The 18,640-nt window shown below is 43.3% G+C and overlaps 1 protein-coding gene across 1 annotated transcript in view; it reads right to left on the reverse strand.

Moving 5' to 3' along the window:
* The window catches only part of AMFR (autocrine motility factor receptor), a 44,846-nt gene that overhangs the window by 17,496 nt on the left and 8,710 nt on the right, over positions 1-18,640 (reverse strand). Inside the window, exons 3-8 of the mRNA XM_002711526.6 lie at positions 12,898-13,062; positions 11,556-11,708; positions 8,164-8,204; positions 7,851-7,983; positions 5,792-5,925; positions 4,598-4,708 (exon numbers count right to left, since the gene is read on the reverse strand). Coding sequence (XP_002711572.3) covers positions 4,598-4,708; positions 5,792-5,925; positions 7,851-7,983; positions 8,164-8,204; positions 11,556-11,708; positions 12,898-13,062 — 737 coding nt within the window. The remainder of the gene's footprint in view (positions 1-4,597; positions 4,709-5,791; positions 5,926-7,850; positions 7,984-8,163; positions 8,205-11,555; positions 11,709-12,897; positions 13,063-18,640) is intronic.

The following is an 18,640-nucleotide window of genomic DNA, read 5'->3' on the forward strand; positions in this document are numbered from 1 at the left end:
GCGGCCACTTGGGGAATGAACCAACAGAAGGAAGATCTTTCTCTCTCTGTCTCTCCCTCTCACACTGTCTGTAACTCTGTCAAATAAATTAAAAAATCTTTTAGAAAAATTAATTCTTAACTCTTAAACCAATGGGAAATTAGAAAATACTTCAAGACAATTAAAACAAAAACAGAACAGAAAAAAACTCTTGGGACACAGAGAAATCGATGCTTAGAGCCAAATTTATAGCTAAAAATTTTTAAAAATAAAGCTCTCAAATTAACCACTGAGTAAACTAATCCCAGAACCAACAGATTTACCTACAGCAACCAAAGTGCTAGGAGACAGTATATAGAACCATGGATGCTGAAGACCATGGGAAGAATGGAACGAGGACCTATTACAGAATGGGTCCATGATTTCAGGAGGGAAGATATAAAGTCCTGGAGACACATGGTGGTGAAGGTTGCACCCCAGTGTGATCATACTTAATGCCACTGAACTGTAAACATAAAAATGGTTAGAACAGAGCCAGCTCTAAGGCGTAGCTGGTAAAGCCGCTGTTTGCGATGCTGGCATCCCATATGGGCATCAGTTCATGTCCCAGCTGCTCCACTTCACATCTAGCTTCCTGCTAGCACACCTAGGAAAGCAGGGGAAGATGGTTCAAGTACTTGGGCTCCTTCCAACTATGTGGGAGACTCGGAAAAAGATCCTGGCTTTGGACTGGCCCAGTTCTGGTCATCATAGCCATTAGGGGAGTGAGCCAACAGAAGGAAGATTGATCTCTCTCTCCTGCTCGCTCTCCCTCTCTGTAAACTCTGCCTTTCAAATAAATAAATCTTAACAAAAAAAAAAGGTGGGGGGGGGACAGGAAATCCCGAGTATTCGTGCGAATGGGAAGTAACTGGAACCCTCATCCACTACTGTGGAGTGTAGATGAAGTGGTGCAGCTGGGTGGAAAGCAGTACGGTGGTTCCTCAGTTTACCACACAGTAACCCTAGGACCCAGCAACCCCACTCCCAGGTGTTTACAAAAATAGGCACTCAACAGACAGCTGCCGACATTTTGTTCACAGCAGCATTATTCTCAACAGTCAAACAAGCCAGTGTCCTGTCATCACAGGAAAGTATCTATCACACAATTCGTTAAATTCCACCAAAAAAGAAATGCAGTATGACATGTGCAGTAGCTAAGTGAAAGAAGTCAGTTCCAAAAGCGTACAACATCATATGACTCCTTTTATATGAACTGTCCACAGTGGACAAACCCACAGAGGCAGGTTGCAGGGTAAGAAGGAAGAGGAGAACAAGGATTGGTGATTACTCAGTGAGTATGGGGTGGGTCTCTGGGGTGATGAAATAAAACACTTGGAAAGCAAAGAAGTGGTAAGTGCACAACACTGTGAATACAATAAAGGTACTCAACTGTATACTTTAAATGGTTAATTGCATGTTATCTGAATTCTGCCTTAACAATAAAACCAAGCCCTAAAATTAATCTAATCATACACTTGAAGCTATTTTCTGGGTTAAAATACACTCTCATTCTCCCTAACTAGCCCCCAGGCACTCTGACAGAGTTGAAGGTTTTTTGAGAACTAAGTGCAGATTCTCTGGCCTTCCCGACCTCTATACACAGCACTACTGTATATCCACTTGCATGAACTACGAAATCAGAACTCCTAATGTCTCTCTTATTCTTCACTTTGCCACAGCCCACGTACCACATTCTTCTCATCTTCCTCAAGTGTGCCCACTTCTTCCCAACTCCACTTACACCACCGTCATTCAAGCTGCTCTCAGAGCACCATGGACCCACAGGGCAGTTACTAACTTGTTCCCCTGATCTTTTCAAGCCACAAGTCACAGCAGCCAAACTCCACTTTTTAAAAGCCTCCAAAGGCTCTCACCCTTCTTTGTCCTCTGGACCCTGCTTCTCCTTCCTCAGCAGACATCTCTCTTTCACTCCAAGTGCCACTCCCAGGGGTTCTCTTCCAGGCCCCTCATCACACCACATTCCCTCCTGCCACAGAGATGCTCTCTGTCTCAAACACTCTCCCGTCTAGTTCCTCCTTTTGCTGACTTGACTCCTACTCATCAAAAGTCACTTTCTCCAAGTTTCAATTAATTTCTTTGTGACAAACCCTTTTTTCTGGTAACCTTTTATTTAATGAGTATAAATTTCACAAGTATATCTTTAGGGAATATATTGATTAGTCCCACCACACCTGCCCTCCCACCCCTAATCCCTTCCCCTTCCTCCTTCCTCTCCCATTCCCAGTCCCTTTCTCCATTAAGATTCATTTTTAATTAACCTTACACACAGAAGACCAACTCTATACTAAGTAAAGATTTCAACTATTTTCACACACGCAGACACTAAATATAAAAAACTGTTTGAGAACAAGTTTTACAGTTAAATCTTATAGTACAATTCATTTAGGACAGAGGTCCTGCATGGGGAGTAAGCACACAGTGACTCCTGCTGTTAATTTAACAATTAGCACTCATGTATGCCGTCAGTGACCACTGGAGGCTCTTGACATGAGCTGCCCAGGCTATGGAAGCCTTCTGAGACCACAGTCTCCATCAGTATTTAAGCAAGGCCAAAGGCAAAGTAGAAGTTCTCTCCTCCCTTCAGAAAAAAGTACCTCCTTCTTTGAAGGCCCCTTCTTTCCACTGGGGTCTCACTCAAAGAGATCCTCCATGTAGGACTTTTTTTTTTTTTTTTTTTTTTTTTTTTTTTTTTTTTTTTTTGCTGCAGTGTCTTGGCTTTCCACGTCTGATATGCTCTCACGGGCTTTTCAGCCAGACCAGAATGCCTTAAGGGCTGATTCTGAGGTCAGAGTGCTATTTAAAGTGATTGTCATTCTATGAGTCTGCTGTGTGGACTGCTTCCCATGCTGGAGCCTTCACTCCTTTTATTTCTGTCTATTCTTATTAGTGGACACTAGATCATGTTTATATAATTCATTTAACACTTAGTTCTTTCTATATAATCACTAATACTTAATTTGGTCACTTTAACACTTGAGATGGCATTTTTATCACTCAGCTTAATGGGATTTGGGGTCCCATGGGAAGTTTTTAAACTGTACACTTAGAAGTAAGCCTGTAGGCATGTACACAGAACTATAGAGCTTTACAGATACGAACTTCCTTCTCCATCTCTTATTCCCATTCTTATTTTTTCCCGAGATCTATTTTTCAATTGACTTTATTAATGATTAATTATGGTATTCAGAAAAAAAAAAGAAAAGAAAGGAAAGGAAAAATAAAACTGTTCCTCAATAGTCATGACAAGGTCTGTTCAGGTCATTGCTTTTCAAAGTGTTCAAAGCGTCCTTTTCTTCAGAGTACACATCTCAGTTTGTACTTACACACTCACAATGGGCCAGCTTAGTTCATGCCTGTCTCTCTCACTAGACTATAAGCACCACAAACACAAAGACCCTCTCATTTTCATTTTCTCCCGAGTCCAACACAGCCTCCAGCACATAAAAGTCCACAAATCAATTTGCGGAGTGGGATGCTCCAGCTCCAAAGGCTTTCTAATATCAAAAAGGAGAAGATGGCCGGCGCCATGGCTCACTAGGCTAATCCTCTGCCTGCAGCCCCGGCCACCCTGGGTTCTAGTCCCATTTGGGGTGCCAGATTCTGTTCCAGATGCTCCTCTTCCAGTCCAGCTCTCTGCTGTGGCCTGGGAAGGCAGTGGAGCTTGGCCCAAGTGCTTGGGCCCTGCACCCGCATGGGAGACCAGGAGGAAGCGCCTAGCTCCTGGCTTCAGATCGGCACATCGCGCCAGCTGTAGTGGCCATTTGGGAGGTGAACCAATGGAAGGAAGACCTTTCTCTCTGTCTCTCTTTCTCTAACTCTGCCTGTCCAAAAAAAAAAAAAAAAAAAAAAAAAAAAGAGAGAGAGAAGAAAAACTACCTGGGAATATAAAATAAGAAAGAGTAAAGATGTAGACATCAACTTTCTCAATATGTAAAATTGGCCACAGATGCAAAAAGCAAAAGACACCTCAAGCCCTTCAGTATTAAAACATCAAATCTATATACAGAAGGATTTAAACAGAGGCTCTATGAGACTACCTACATGAATCTTGAAGATTAACAGTAGAGCCTGTCTTGGCATTCTTGGTAATAGTTTCCACTCCTCTGCACTGCTCTGCTCTAATCTCCATCTCAGCCCAATTCTCTAGTACATGTTTCCATGCTGCTTTGGGGCAGGTGCAAAATGCAACACTACGTATATTCTCTCTCCTGGGCTAGGTAGTAAGTTGTTTAAGAACAAGAATTCCCCAAAATACTTTCTTTTAAATTTCACAAGCATATTTGCTATAGCTCAGAGTTTGAACACATGAAGATAGCAAACACACCTAGAAATTAATATGGCAAACCACAGGCAGGAACAATCCTGTGGCATAGAGAAAAGCCTAAAATATAAAGAACTCCCTGAGGTTTTCCATAACAGTTTCAACAACAAGGCCACTCTCAGCTTACAGCCCCATTCCTTTGCTAGGATTAGCCTTGAGCACAGCCACAAAAGTACCCACCCACATGCCCTGAATACACCACCAGTCCTACATGGCCCTTCAAGAAGCTCCTACTTGTGGAAAAGGTGTCCACAGGGCAGTTTCCGGGCAGCCTGCATGGAGTCCCAGCAGATGGCGCAGTCGTCATTGTTGACAGCCAACTCCTCAGGAGTTGCAACTGCAAACCTGTAAGAAACGAACCATGTTCACTCCACGTACCCAGACATCACACTGTGCAGACCTCACCTTTAGAACACTGAAGTTTCAGAGAAACTGTGCTCAGTTAAAAATAATGTTGATAATCAAAAACAAAAAACCTGGTTTCTCTTTATACCCAATCAAAGAGCAAGCACGAGACTTACACAGAAAACAGCTTTACCTTAATAACAGCTCCTGGGCGAATGCTTCTGGGCGAACCAGAGGAATGACACCCCAGAGGTCTAAACCTGTGCATCCTCAGGATTGGTTTACCTTCAGCCTGGCAAGCAGGAGCCTCCTTCAATAATGTGTGGTTTGTGTTTATGGGTATGAGTGTGCACACACACATATAAACACATATATACAAAAAATACCTGGGACCCACCTTCACAAAATAAAAAGCAAAAGCTCAAGGAGGCCTCCATTTGAGAATGATGTTGATAAAATAATGGCATAAAAATAAAAACCTAGTACTCAGCACTAAGTGCACACCCCAACAACTCTAAGTACAGGTTATTATCTCACGGGATCTTCCCAATAGGGACAGGAAGTTAATCCACTGTCCCAAATCACACAGCAACTAAGTAGAGATTCATAACCAGTCTAACTTCAGAACTAATACCCTTCACCATTCTGTTAACAGTTTACAAAAGTAGGTTCCGATAGAATTTGGTATTTGTTATTACCAAAGATCTAAAATGAGTTAACTTGGGGGCCAGCACTGTGGCATGATGTGGTATGCCTCTGCAGCACCAACATCCGATATGGGTGCCAATTCGTGTCCTGGCTGTTCTTCCAACCCAGCTCTCTGCTGAGGCCTGGGAAAGCAGTAGAAGCTGGCTCAGGTACTTGGGGCCCTGCACCTGTGTAGGGGACCCTGAAAAAGCTCCAGGATCCTGTCTTCAGATCGGCCCAGCTCCAGCAATTTTGGCCATTTGGGGAGTGAACCAGCAGATGGAAGACCTTTCTCTCTGCTCTCCCTCTTTCTAACTCTACCTCTCAGGTAAATATATAAAATCTTTAAAAATAAAAAAGGGTTAACTTGGGTCCCATCCCCATGTGCTTACTTACCTGGCTTCCATGTTTCCAACGACCCGCAGGTAATTCTTGTGCCGACGAATTCGACGCTGAACCTCGTGGAACAGGTAACGCAGCTGCATGAAGATGACCAGGCTGGCCATGGATAACCAGATGTTGCCAAATAACTTAAACAGGGAGGAAGAGAATAAAACACACAACAAAAGTGAATGTGAACTTGCCAGTGATGGCAGTACTGTGTGTCACAGCACCTCTCAATTGTTGGTAAAGATGAACTGGAATAATCTTTCAGAAGGTAAATGCATCATTTTATCTCATCACATTAAACAGTGCACATGCAGCTCAATCTTTCTTTCTCTCTGTAACTCTGCCTTTCAAATACATTTTTAAAAATCTTTTAAAAAAAAAAGTAATTTGAAATTAAAAACTTTATCAAGGGAAGCTCCTGGCTCCTGGTTTCAAATCAGCTCAGCTCCAGCCATTGCAGCCATTTGGGGACTGAACCAGCAGATGGAAGACCTCTCTCTCTAGTTTCCTCCATAACTCTGTTTTTCAAATAAATAAAATAAATCTTTTAAAAAAAATTATATAGCAGCTAGCATTGGGGCATAGCAGGTTATGCTATTACCTATGACACCAGCATCCCATGTGAGTGCTGGTTTGTGTCCCAGCTGCTCCTCCACTTCTGATCCAGCTCCCTGATAATGGCCTGGGAAAATCAGTAGAAGATGGCCCAAGTGTTTGGGCCCCTGCACCCACAGTGGGAGACCCAGAAGAAGCTTCTGACTCCTGCCTGGTCCAGTCTTGGCCGTTGCAGTCATCTGGTAGGGGGGTGAACCAGCAGACAGAAGATCTCTCTCTATCTCCCTCTAACTAATTTTCAAATAAATAAATCCTTAAAAAATGTAAAGATACAAAATAGCAAATATATCTAAATAGCTCATTATGGGTTTTAGTTAATTAAATCATTATATATCTATATGAAGAAATTTTCATCCTGAAGGTATTAAAATAGTTTAGAAGAATTATTGCTCACATAAGAAAATGTTCATATTAAATATCTTAGTTTTAAAAAAATCACTAAACTATATGTCCAAAATACAATCTCACTTTATGCGTATGTACCTGAACACAGAAAGCAGCAATAAATACACAATGTATTATCTCTGAGCATTTTCTCTCCTTTTTTTTTGGAGGGGTGGTAGGAAGAATTACATACTTTTTTAAAAAGTTATGTTTTCAAAGTTACTATCAAAACTTAAAAATGTGTTGTGTCTAACCCAGCAGTTTTTAAATGATATTCTTATAAATATTTATTTATTTTCATTTTATTTGAAAAGCAAAGCAAGAAAGAGAGAAAAAGATCTCCCATCCTACTGGCTGACCGGGCAGAATCCAGGAGCCCAGAATTCAATCCAGGTTTCCCATGTAGATGGCATAACTACTTGAACCATGATCTGGATCATTAGCAGGAAGCTGGCAAACCCAAGCACTCAGTTATAGGACAGAGACACCACAAGCAGCATCTTTACCACTGAACCAAATGCCCACCCCTAAATACTATTTTGATAGGCTTATAATTAAAATACATTGCTCACCTACCATGTTGACTCTCACCATTTTAAAAGTACTAACTAATGAAGCAGACTTACAACACTGCAATTTCTGACATATCAAAGTAAAATGGAAACAACAAAAGTAGTAAGAATTAAGTTTAAGGACTTCATCTTTAATTACAAAGATGGAAATTTTATGCAACCAGGAAGTTGGTAACAAGAATTCCCATTGCCACCTACAAAGTAACTGTTATGGGGAGAGAAGACCTGTTAATCTCCTGCTCAAGAATCACTGTTGTTGTGGTTAGCAGAGTTCACTAGGTCTCCTAGGAGAGCAAACGCCTCCTGAGCAAGCCAGCAGCCAAAGCCCCACCACACTGCTGTACACCCAGGGGCAAAAAGGGGGGAGCAAGCACAGCTGCGTCCACTTTTATAAAAGAATCCGAGAGTTCACCCACATCATATCCGGAAGGTTTCCTTTTCTGACATGCAAACCAGAGTTCCTAACTCTGTGAGGGCCCCCCTGAGGAACTCACCAACATGTGAATGTGGTGCATGAGGTCGAGGGACAAGAGTGTGAGCTCCATGACAAAATCTGTGTAATACACGTACGTCCCCTTGCCTTCCCAGGTCCCCTCGTGGTTGAGGTCCCAGAGATGAATGACATATCTGCAACACAGAGACAACAGAAAGAGGGAGAGAAGGGATCGTAACAATTTACTCTTACATCTGGATTTGGTTTAAACACATGCGAGCTTAGTCACATTTTCACACATTTTATACCTGTTACATCTAATAATCATCTGTTTGACTATACCTCTGTCACTTTTCCCCCAGATTTCTACTCACCGTAAAATCACATGAGCAGTCCTCACCGTCACAAGAAGAGACTGCAAGAGACAAATATTTCTCAGTTCATTTTAAAAGCAGATTGTTCAAGTTTACCAACCATTTTATTTCCTCCGCTTCATATTTTCATGGAATAGTTTCATAATCCACAACCTTTTACTGAGCCTTTTCCTATCAAGAGGTAACAACCAATTCCACCTGTCCATCTCCAGGGGATGTCTTCTACAATCCCGCGGTTCAGTCTAGTAGTTTGAAAGTCATTTCTGGGACCAGCGCCATAGCTCATTTGGTTTAATCCTCCGCCTGCGGCACCAGCATCCCATACAGGCACCGGATTCTGTCCCGGTTGCTCCTCTTCCAGTCCAGCTCTCTGCTGTGGTCCAGGAGGACAGTGGAGGATGGCCCAAGTGCTTGTGCCCCTTCACCCACATGGGAGACAGGTAGGAAACACCTGGATCCTGGCTTTGGATCAGTGCAGCGCCAGCCATAGCGGCCATTTGGGGAGTAAACCAACGGAAGGAAGACCTTTCTCTCTGTCCCTGTCTCTAACTCTACCTGTCAAATAAAAAAAAAAAAATCTTAAAAAAGTCATTTCTATTTATATAGCATTAGACAACCAAAACCAACTATGTAAAAGGGTTTCTGACTACTTAACTCAAAATACAGTTAAGCGAGTTATTATTTGGTGCAGCAGTTAAGTCGCCATTTGGAATGCTGACATCCCATGACAGAGTGCCTCTTCAAGTCCTGGTTTCTCCGCTTCTGAACCAGCTTCCTGTTAATCTGTACCCTGGGAGGCAGCAGGGATGGCTCAAATGTTTGGGGCCCTGCCAGTCACATGCGAGACTCAGATTGAGCTCCAGGCTACTGGCTTCTGCCTGGCCCAGCCCTGGCTGTTGTGGGAATTTGCTGAGTGAACCAGTAGAAGGAAGATCTCTGTCTTTCAAATAAAATAAAAATTTAAAAATATATGCATAAGGATACATAGTTCAGGTACTATTGTCTAGATCAGAATACCTGCTCTCTCCCTTTGTCCACCAGAAAATGGAATGAAGAACATTAAAAAACAAACAAACAAACAAACAAACAAAGGCTCTTAGGAAGTTTTTATCATAGAAACCAATATTAAGAAAAACTTTCTGGGCCGGCACCGCGGCTCACTAGGCTAATCCTCCGCCTGTGGCGTCGGCACACCGGGTTCTAGTCCTGGTTGGGGCGCCGGATTCTGTCCCGGTTGCCCCTCTTCCAGACCAGCTCTCTGCTGTGGCCAGGGAGTGCAGTGGAGGATGGCCCAGGTCCTTGGGCCCTGCACCCCATGGGAGACCAGGAGAAGCACCTGGCTCCTGCCATCAGATCAGTGCGGTGCGCCGGCTGCAGCGCGCCAGCCGTGGCGGCCATTGGAGGGTGAACCAACAGCAAATGGAAGACCTTTCTCTCTCTCTCTCTCTCTCTCTCTCACTGTCCACCCTGCCTGTCAAAAAAAAAAAAAAAAAAAACTTTCTGGCCAGTGCCGTGGTTCACTAGGCTAATCCTCCGCCTGCTGCGCTGGCACCCCGGGTTCTAGTCCTGGTTGGGGCGCCGGATTCTGTCCCAGTTGCTCCTCTTCTAGTCCAGCTCTCTGCTGTGGCCCGGAAAAGCAGTGGAGGATGGCAGAAGCACCTGGCTCCTGGCTTCAGATCAGCGTTGCGCGGCGGCCATAGCAGCCATTTGGGGGGTGAACCAATGGAAGGAAGACCTTTCTCTCTGCCTCTCTCTCTCACTGTCTAACTCTGCCAAAAAAAAGAAAGAAAGAAAAACTTTCTTGGGGCCGGCATTGCGGCACAGCAGGTTAAGCTGTTGCCCACGATGCTGGCATCTCATATGGATGCAGGTTCTATTCCCACCTGCTCAGCTTCTGATCTACCTGTTTGCTAATGCAGAGGACAGCTCAAGTGCTTGGTCCCTGCCACCCACCTGGGAGACCCAGATGGAGTTCCATGCTCCTGGCTATGGTCTGGCCCAGCCCTGGTCACTGTGGCCATCTGGGGGAGTGAACCAGCAGATGAAAGATCTCTGTATCTCCCCTAACTGCCCTTCAAATTAAATGAATTAATTTAAAAAAAGAAAAATTTTCATAGTCTACCAGAATACAATGGTTACATTAATGTTTGCGATTACTTATAAACAGAAAATATTTCATGAGGAATATCAATATAAGGAATATAATTTAGTTGAAAAGATCAGATCTGTAACATAATAGATTAAACAGTATCAAGCTAAAATAAAAGTATGTACAATAGTATGCGCTATAGGTATAGTTTAAATGACTTTTTAGGTGTATCTTTTTAAAGGTTGGCAAAATAGTAATTGAAAGTTGAGAGGGGCCAGTACTGTGGCATAGCAGGTAAAGCTGCCACCTACAGTGCCAGCATCCCACAGGGGCACCAGTTCAAGGCCCAGCTGCTCCACTTCCTATCCAGTTCTCTGCTATTGCCCGATAAGGCAGTGGAAGACGGCCCAAGTCCTTGGGCCCCTGCATTCATGTAGTAGACCTGGAAGAAGTTCCTGGCTCCTGGCTTCAAATCAGCCCAGCCCCAACCATGGCGGCCATTTGGGGAGTGAACCACCAGATGGAAGACCTGTCTCTGTCTGCCTCTGCCTCTCTGTAACTCTGCCTTTCAAATAAATAAATAAATCTAAAAAAAAAAAAAAAAAAAAAGTTAAGAGAACCAAAAGAGGGAAACGTGTCATTTATAAGTACATAATAAAACATCCAAAGAAAACAAGCCAGTATAACGTTTTAAACAAATTATTCTTGGGATTGGCACTGTGGCATAGCGGGTAAAGCTGCCGCCTGCAGTGCCAGCATCCCATATGGGCGCCGGTTTAAGACACGTCTGCTTCATTCTGATCCAGCTCTCTGCTATGGCCTGGGAAAGCATCAGAAGATGGTCCAAGTCCTTGGGCCCCTTCACCTGCATGGGAGACCTGGAAGAAGCTCCTGGCTCCTGGTGCAGCTCCAGCCATTGCAGCTGTCTGGGGAGTGAACCAGAGGATGGAAGATCTCTCTCTCTCTCCCTCGACCTCTCTCTCCCTCTTTCTCTGCCTCTCCTCTCTCTCTCTGTAACTCTTTCAAATAAATAAATAAGTAAATCTTTAAAAAAGATAACGCCTGGCGTAAAGTAAGTATTGCATAAATGTTGGGGAAAATCAGTATTCTTTATTAAGTTGTAGCAAGGATTACATGAAAGTATTCAGCATTAGTACCAAGCATAATAAAAGGCACCCAACAAATGCTTGTTAAAGGGAAAGACCAAATAACCACCCATCGCTTCATGGGTGAAAACAATCTGTCCATAGTCCTCCAGCTTCTTCGAAAATACACAGAGCACACCCTGTGTCCAGCACCTTACCTCTGCAGCCATGAAAGCCAAGGTGTGCATCCCATGGGTGTAGCCAGTGACACAGCAGACAACAGCTAACCCACAGCAGGAAAGCAGCATAGCAATCAACAGGGACAGGACTCGGCCATGGCTACTCATCGGGGTGGTAGGAGAAAAGGAAAGCTGAAATGGACAAGATGGGAAAGCTGCTCATTCTTAGGGTCTGTGAGCACAGGAAACCACCCCATTACCGCATGGTTAAAAATCCCCAGTGATCCAGATACGATCTAGAGCTCATATTTAGAGATCCTTATCATTTACTAAATATTACAGTGTACATTATATTTTCATCTCGTATTCCTAGGGACCCTATTACCTCTTGGATGACAAGCCTCTAGAAGCAATTTTTCAAAGTATATGATTCTAATAGTCAACAGGACTCAAGATACTGCTATGTTCTGTGGTATTTCTGTCTCAATCTCGCTCTACCCCTCCATCCCAAAATTCAGCTGCAGGATATTACTCGTCTCTCAGGAATGACAACAATGAAATGTCATCAGGTGCAGATTTACTGCCAGTACATGCTATGCTAGTATCATGTTAGAAGAAGCAACAGCCTGAAAAGACAGCCTACAGCTCTGACTCCTGAGGTAGTTGGTGTAGATAACAAACCAGTTTGGGAGGTCTGTCTGTCTGTGCCCAGGAACGGGGTTCAACTGTGAAGGAAACAAAGCCTTTGAGAGCGAGATGAATTCACAAAGAGGTAAAGGGCCATCTGGTCCACGAAGACCGGGTAACGATGGAAAACCAAGGCCCTGTGGTGGGCTTAACCGACAGGCAGAGCTCTCGTGTCCATTTACCAGGAGACTGTGCAGAAGCACTGAGGAGGGAAGGTTCCCCTGCACAGCTCTGGCCTAAGGCCAAGAGGCAGATCTGTTCCCAGACAAAGGATTTACGAAGAAGCTGGGAGAGCTAATGCAGCCCTGCCTCAGGGGCAGAAAACAGGGTGACCTATTCAGAGAGAAGACCTCTAAGAATCAGGGTGAAGGGCGGGGTCTGGGTGGGTGGTGGAGTGGGGATGGAAATGGACCAGCCCAGAGGTTACTCAGTTTACATATCAAGGTTTCCTCACACTAACCACAGCAGCTTGAACGGAGTCCCTGTGGCTGCACTGGAACACACAGGGCAGGGAGGAAACTTCCCCAGACCGATTCTGCACCCCTCTACTGCGGCAGGAAGTTCCACAGGAACAGGGAACAGGGACCTGATCCAGAAGTCTCTCCCTGGGACCATGTTGCTGTGGCTCATTCACATTACACAATGCAAACCTGGCAATGCATATGTAAAGCAAAGAGCTTGACTAAAAACTCACATATTCAAATCGGTCCTTGCAGAGCTGAACCATCAGATGCAGAAATACAAGTCCAGCAAACCAGAGGCACCACATGACCACTTCTTCCACTGTCTGAACATTCAGCACACCAAAAATGAAAATGAACTTGTAGAAAATAAAATTCCAAAACTTGTCCTTGAGGTGCTAAAGAGAAAAATGTTTACAAAGGTGAGTACCATCAGCCCTAATCCACTGAAGAAAGTTACCATAATAAAGTCTAGCTTCTATGGAAGAAATATTCTCTGCTTAGCTTCTAACACTGGTCCACAAGAAAACAGGAAGTGAAGAAAAGAAGTCCTCTGAAGACAAGTGAGACACTCAGAAGTAATCTGCAAACTTTAGATCCTAACCCTGGATCAGCTATGGAATTTTAGCCATTAAAGGGGTAGTGATCTTGGTACCTTATGTATTAACAAATTACAAACACTTAATATTTCATACACAAAGAATGCTAAAAACTATTAGTATTGTTTAATATTTCTGCTTTCTGGATTCTTAATTAATAGAAAAGATTACACTCTATTTTGTAAAACATTATTTAAACAAAAATGACCATAAAAATCATGCCTTAACATCTGTATGCATTTTTCTTGCCTACTATATACAAAATACACAATTTTTGTACACTGTCTTCCACCTCACCATACTGTGAGAAACTTGCCATTATCAGTGAACATTCTCTGAACATATCACTATACCACTGTAATGGCTACAGATGGAGAGGGAGACTTTCACTGATCATCATTCAGAAAACAATGTAATAGATATAATTGCATGATTTTCTATTCAGCATTATCAAATCAAAGATAAACACTTGGCAGTGTGAGCACTGCTCACTGAAATCTTTCTCTCTCTCTCTTTTTTAAAGATTTATTTATATATTTGAAAGGTGGAATTACACAGAGGCAGGGGCAGAGAGAGAGAGAAAGATCTTGCAGAGCTGGTTCACTCCCCAAATGGCTGCAACGTGGGAGCTGGGCCGATCCAAAGCCAGAAGCTTCTTCCGGGTCTCCCATGCGGGTGTGGGGGCCCAAGGACTTGGGCCATCTTCTACTGCTTTCCCAGGCCATAGCAGAGAGCTGAATCAGAAGTGGAGCAGCCGAGTCTTGAACCAGCGCCCATATGGGATGCCAGCACTGCAGGCAGTGGCTTTACTCACTATGTCACAGGGCCGGCCCCTGAACTCCTTTTCTAAACTGTGCACTTGCAGTTTTAAAAATCTTTACTACCCTGGGGGAACAGCGGCGGCAAAGAGATTCTATCTCTACCAGATATCAAGATATATTCTATTATCAGGATGTCTATGAGGGTGGGTGGAACCAGGTAGAATATAAAAATGGAAGCATGGTTTATTTATTTATTTAAAATATTTATTTGAAAGAGTTACAGAGAGACAAAGAAGCAGAGACAGAGATCTTGCATCCATTGGTTCATTCCTAGATGGCCCCAACTGCCAGTGCTGGGCCCGACTGAAGCCAGAAACCAGGAGCTTCTTCCAGGTCTCACAGGTGGGTGGCAGGGGCCCAGGGACTTGGGCCATCTTCTGCTGCTTTCCCAGGCACATTAGCAGGGAACTGGATTGAAAGTGGAACACAGGGGGGCCGGCGCCGTGGCTCACTTGGCTAATCCTCCGCCTGTGGCACTGGCCACCCCGGGTTCTAGTCCCGGATGGGGCGCCGGGTACTAGTCCTGGTTGCTCCTCTTCCAGTCCAGCTCTCTGCTGTGGCCCGGGAAGGCAGTGGAGGATGGCCCAAGTGCTTGGGCCCCTGCACCCGCATGGGAGACCGGGAGGAAGTACCCGGCTCCTGGCTTCGGATTGGCGCAGCGCCGGCCGTAGCGGCCATTAGGGGAGTGAACCAACGGAAGGAAGACCTTTTTCTCTCTCTAACTCTGCCTGGCAAAAAAAAAAAAAAAGTGGAACACATGGGACAAGAACCAGTGCCCATATGGGAAGCCAGCGCCTCAGGTGACAGCTTTACCCGCTACACCCCAACACCAGCTCCTGGAAGCATGATTTCTAAGTAGAGTTTTATATATACTTTTGAATCATGTGAACATTTCAAAAATTCAAAAAAGTAAAATTAAAACTAAAACCACCAAATGAAACAGAAGTAACTGCAGGTGGCATCTGGTCCAGAAGTTGAGACACCAGCTGGGACACCTGCATTCTGCACTGGAGTGCCGGGGCTCAAATCCAGCTCCATTCCCGATCCCAGTTCCTTGCTGATCTGCACCTTTGAAAGCAGCAGGTGACATCTCAGATAACTGGGTCCTTGACACTCCTGCGGGAGGCCTGGATTTGAGTTCCTGGCTCCACAGCTTTGGTCTGGCCCAGCCCTGGCTCTTGCAGGCATTCGGAAGCTCTCTCACAAACTTTCTCTGTCTCTGTCTCTCTCTAGTAAGTAAAATAAATAAATAAAAATTTTAAATGATGGCTTATATAAATTTAAAAAAGCAAATGGAGGTAGGCATTTGACATAGCACTTAAGACACCACGACGCAGGTCAGAGTGCCTAGTTAAGAGTTCCAACTCCGCTCGGATTCCAGTTTCCTACTAATGTGCACCCCGGGAGTCAGCAGATGACTCAAGTATTGGGTCCTTGCCAGCACGTGGAAGACCCGGATTGAATTCCGGGTTCCTGACTTCAGCCTGGCTCAGCCCCAGCTATTGTGGGTATCTGGAGAGTGAACCAGAAGAAAAAAGATTTCTAAATAAATGAATTTTTTTTAAATCTGAAATAATCGAGACTATATTATAGATCTACAACATGACTGCTCAAATACTTGCTTTGAGAAGTTAAACACACACCATACTCTGACTGTATAATCTGTATATAGAGAACAAAATGAACTGGAAAGGAAAATCAGAGTATTACCTAACTCTGCATACCAAAAGGGCAATGGCACACCAGTAGCAATGAGCACAGAGAGCTAATGTAGATCTTAGCTCTGATCACTCTTCAACAAAATCCACCAGGAATTCTTGGTGAATGTCTGTTCCTAGACCAGGGGTGGGGACAGTACAAGGTGAACTAAGAACATTTTGCTCCATTGCTTTGAATCATGATTGTACCACCCAGCTGCTCTGACGCTGGGAAAGTCACTTAACATTCTGGTGCTCTGGTTTCCCCATCTATAAGTTGGGTTATAAAACAAGCACGCATCTCGGAGAACGTGGGGGGAAGTTAAATAGGTTAATATATGTAATGCTTAGACAAGTGCCATAGTAGGGATCAAGTGTTTTAACAAATTAAAAAACCTTCATTCTAAAACTCCATTTAAGGTTTTAATATATGCTTCATTTCAGGTATTCACTGTCTGCCTCTAGCATTACTCTATTTCTTAAACTTACAAAGCAAACCCATGTCAATGCTAAAGAGTTCTCAATTAAATGGTTCTTAACAAATGCTACTTGTAACATGAATCATAATATAAGCCAACACAGAGCAGCATGAAAAAATATGATCTATACCCAGAAAACTCAAAGTAGGGTTGAGTAACAAGTAAGTCCAATATGATTACCTCTAAATAAAGTAAAAATCACAGAAAAACTCCAAGGTTACCTTTTCTGTTCACTTTAACCTAATAGCTAACATATTAGGGAAAATAAAATATATTGATCTGGTACTAGATCAATCCACACACAATTAGATGGTCTGCCTCTAGGCTGACCAATTCCTGGCCCACAAATCAAAAATTTGAAGAGAAAGAAGAACATTTTAAGAAGTATGAAAGGAGCTCTTGGGGCAAGCATTCGGTCTAGCTGTTAACACTACTAGGGACTCCCACGTCTCAGACCACAGCGCCTGGATTTAAATTTTCACTCTAGCTCCCAATTCTAGCTTCCCCTTAATGGGTACTTTGGGAGGTGGCAGATGATGGCTCAAGCAGTTGAGTCCCTGTCACCTAAGCAGGAAACACAGATTGAGTTACTGGCTTCTGGCTTCAGCCTAGTCCAGCCAGGGGCTGCTGCAAACATCTAAGGAGAGGAGTTCTCTTTCTCTGTCTCTGCCTTTAAAAAAAAAAAAAAAAAAAAAAAAAAGGAGCTTTCGTATCTGCAAAAGAACTCTATGTTCCACTGAACCCATCTGGGAGACCTCTGAGGTTGATATATTAGAGAAAGTGCTGAATATTCACTAACAAAAAAAAAAAAAAAAAAAAAAAAAAAAACTCTGGGAAAACAAAATAGTCCTGCTCATGACAGCATTCAAGGGCTCAACCACAGAGTAACCACAGTCCCAGCTCTAAACAGGGCCTAAGCCGATTTTTAAATGGGTATTTGAGTTGAAAAGGGTAGATAAGACTAAAACACTATGCTTTGAAAACATAGAGCAGATACTGTTGTACTTTTAACATAGTAGAATACTGTGTCTTACTGTTAGGTGGAAATAAAGTAAAATACAGTTTTGTTCTTATGGTTCATTAAAACACAGTTTTGTGGTTTTGAAGGCCAGTTCTAAATTCTTATTTTAAAACACACCACACTACACTCTACCCACTAACATCCTTGGGGAAGTGTCAATCCATAATATACTTATGGCATAATTCTTTGTTGAAAGCATCCTTTACGCATATACACATTCTGAGAGCCATGTTCAAATGTAAGAAATCTCACCTAAAATAAGAGTAAGACACCTAATGTTTTACTTGTAGAACAATGCATCTTCATTTATGCTTCCACAGGGAAAAATGTTTCAGCAAATTCCGTTAGGAAAGAACCCATATTGTAAAGTGTGATATTTATGACCCTTCAAACTTAAATCCATGTGTCTTTAAAAAGTACATCCTGGCCTAGCCATTAAGGCACTGGGTTGGGAAACATTCATCGTCTATTAGAGTGCCAGGATTTGAGTCTTAGCTCAGCTCTGAATTCCAGTTCCTGCAAAGCAGACCCTGGGAAGCAGCAGTAGTTGGGCTCAAGTAGTTGGGTTCCTGCCGCCTACATGGGAGACCTGGATTGAGTTCCAAGCTTTGGCTTGGTCCAGCCTTGGCTGTTGCGCATATTTTGAGAGTGATCCAGGGAACATTAGCTCTCTCTCTGTTTCTGTGTGTGTTTCTCAAATTAATTAATTAATAAAAGAACATTTTTAAAAAGTCATGGGGAGAGAGCTGGCATTGTGGCAAAGCAGGTTAAGCTGCCACTTGCAATTCCAGCACTCCATACTGGAGTGCCAGTCTGGGTTCGTTACTCTGCAATCCCAATCATGCTTCCTGCTAACACACCTAGAAGGTGGCAGGTGATGGTCCAAATACCTGGGCCTCTGCCACCCACGTGGGAGACTAGAATGGAGTTCCTGGTTTCTGGCTCCTGGCTTCAGCCTAGCCCAGGCTTGGCTTTTGTGGCCTTTCTAGAAGTGAAACAGGGGATGAAAGATCTCTCTCTCTGTCACTCTGCCTTTCAAATTAATTTTAAAAAATCATGGGAAAAGTAGCTATAAATGACAATATTGAGGGAAGCTTGGCTGCACTGAATATGTATTATAGAGCAGAAAATTTTGGTCATTGCACTGTAGTTATATAGGAAAATGTTCTTGCTTTTGGGAAATATAGTACACTGAAGTACTTAGCAGAAAGGGCTTATAATGTCCACAACTTACTTTCAAAGATGTATATATAAACAGAAAGTGAATACTAAAGCAAATGGGACAAAACATTAACAACTGTTGAATCTGGATTCACAGAGCTTGTCTCTAAGTTTGAAACTCTAACAGAGATTTTTTTA

Source organism: Oryctolagus cuniculus, chromosome 18, assembly GCF_051225735.1.
Source record: "Oryctolagus cuniculus isolate XC-2025 breed Fujian yellow rabbit chromosome 18, ASM5122573v1, whole genome shotgun sequence".
Classification (NCBI taxonomy): domain Eukaryota; kingdom Metazoa; phylum Chordata; class Mammalia; order Lagomorpha; family Leporidae; genus Oryctolagus; species Oryctolagus cuniculus.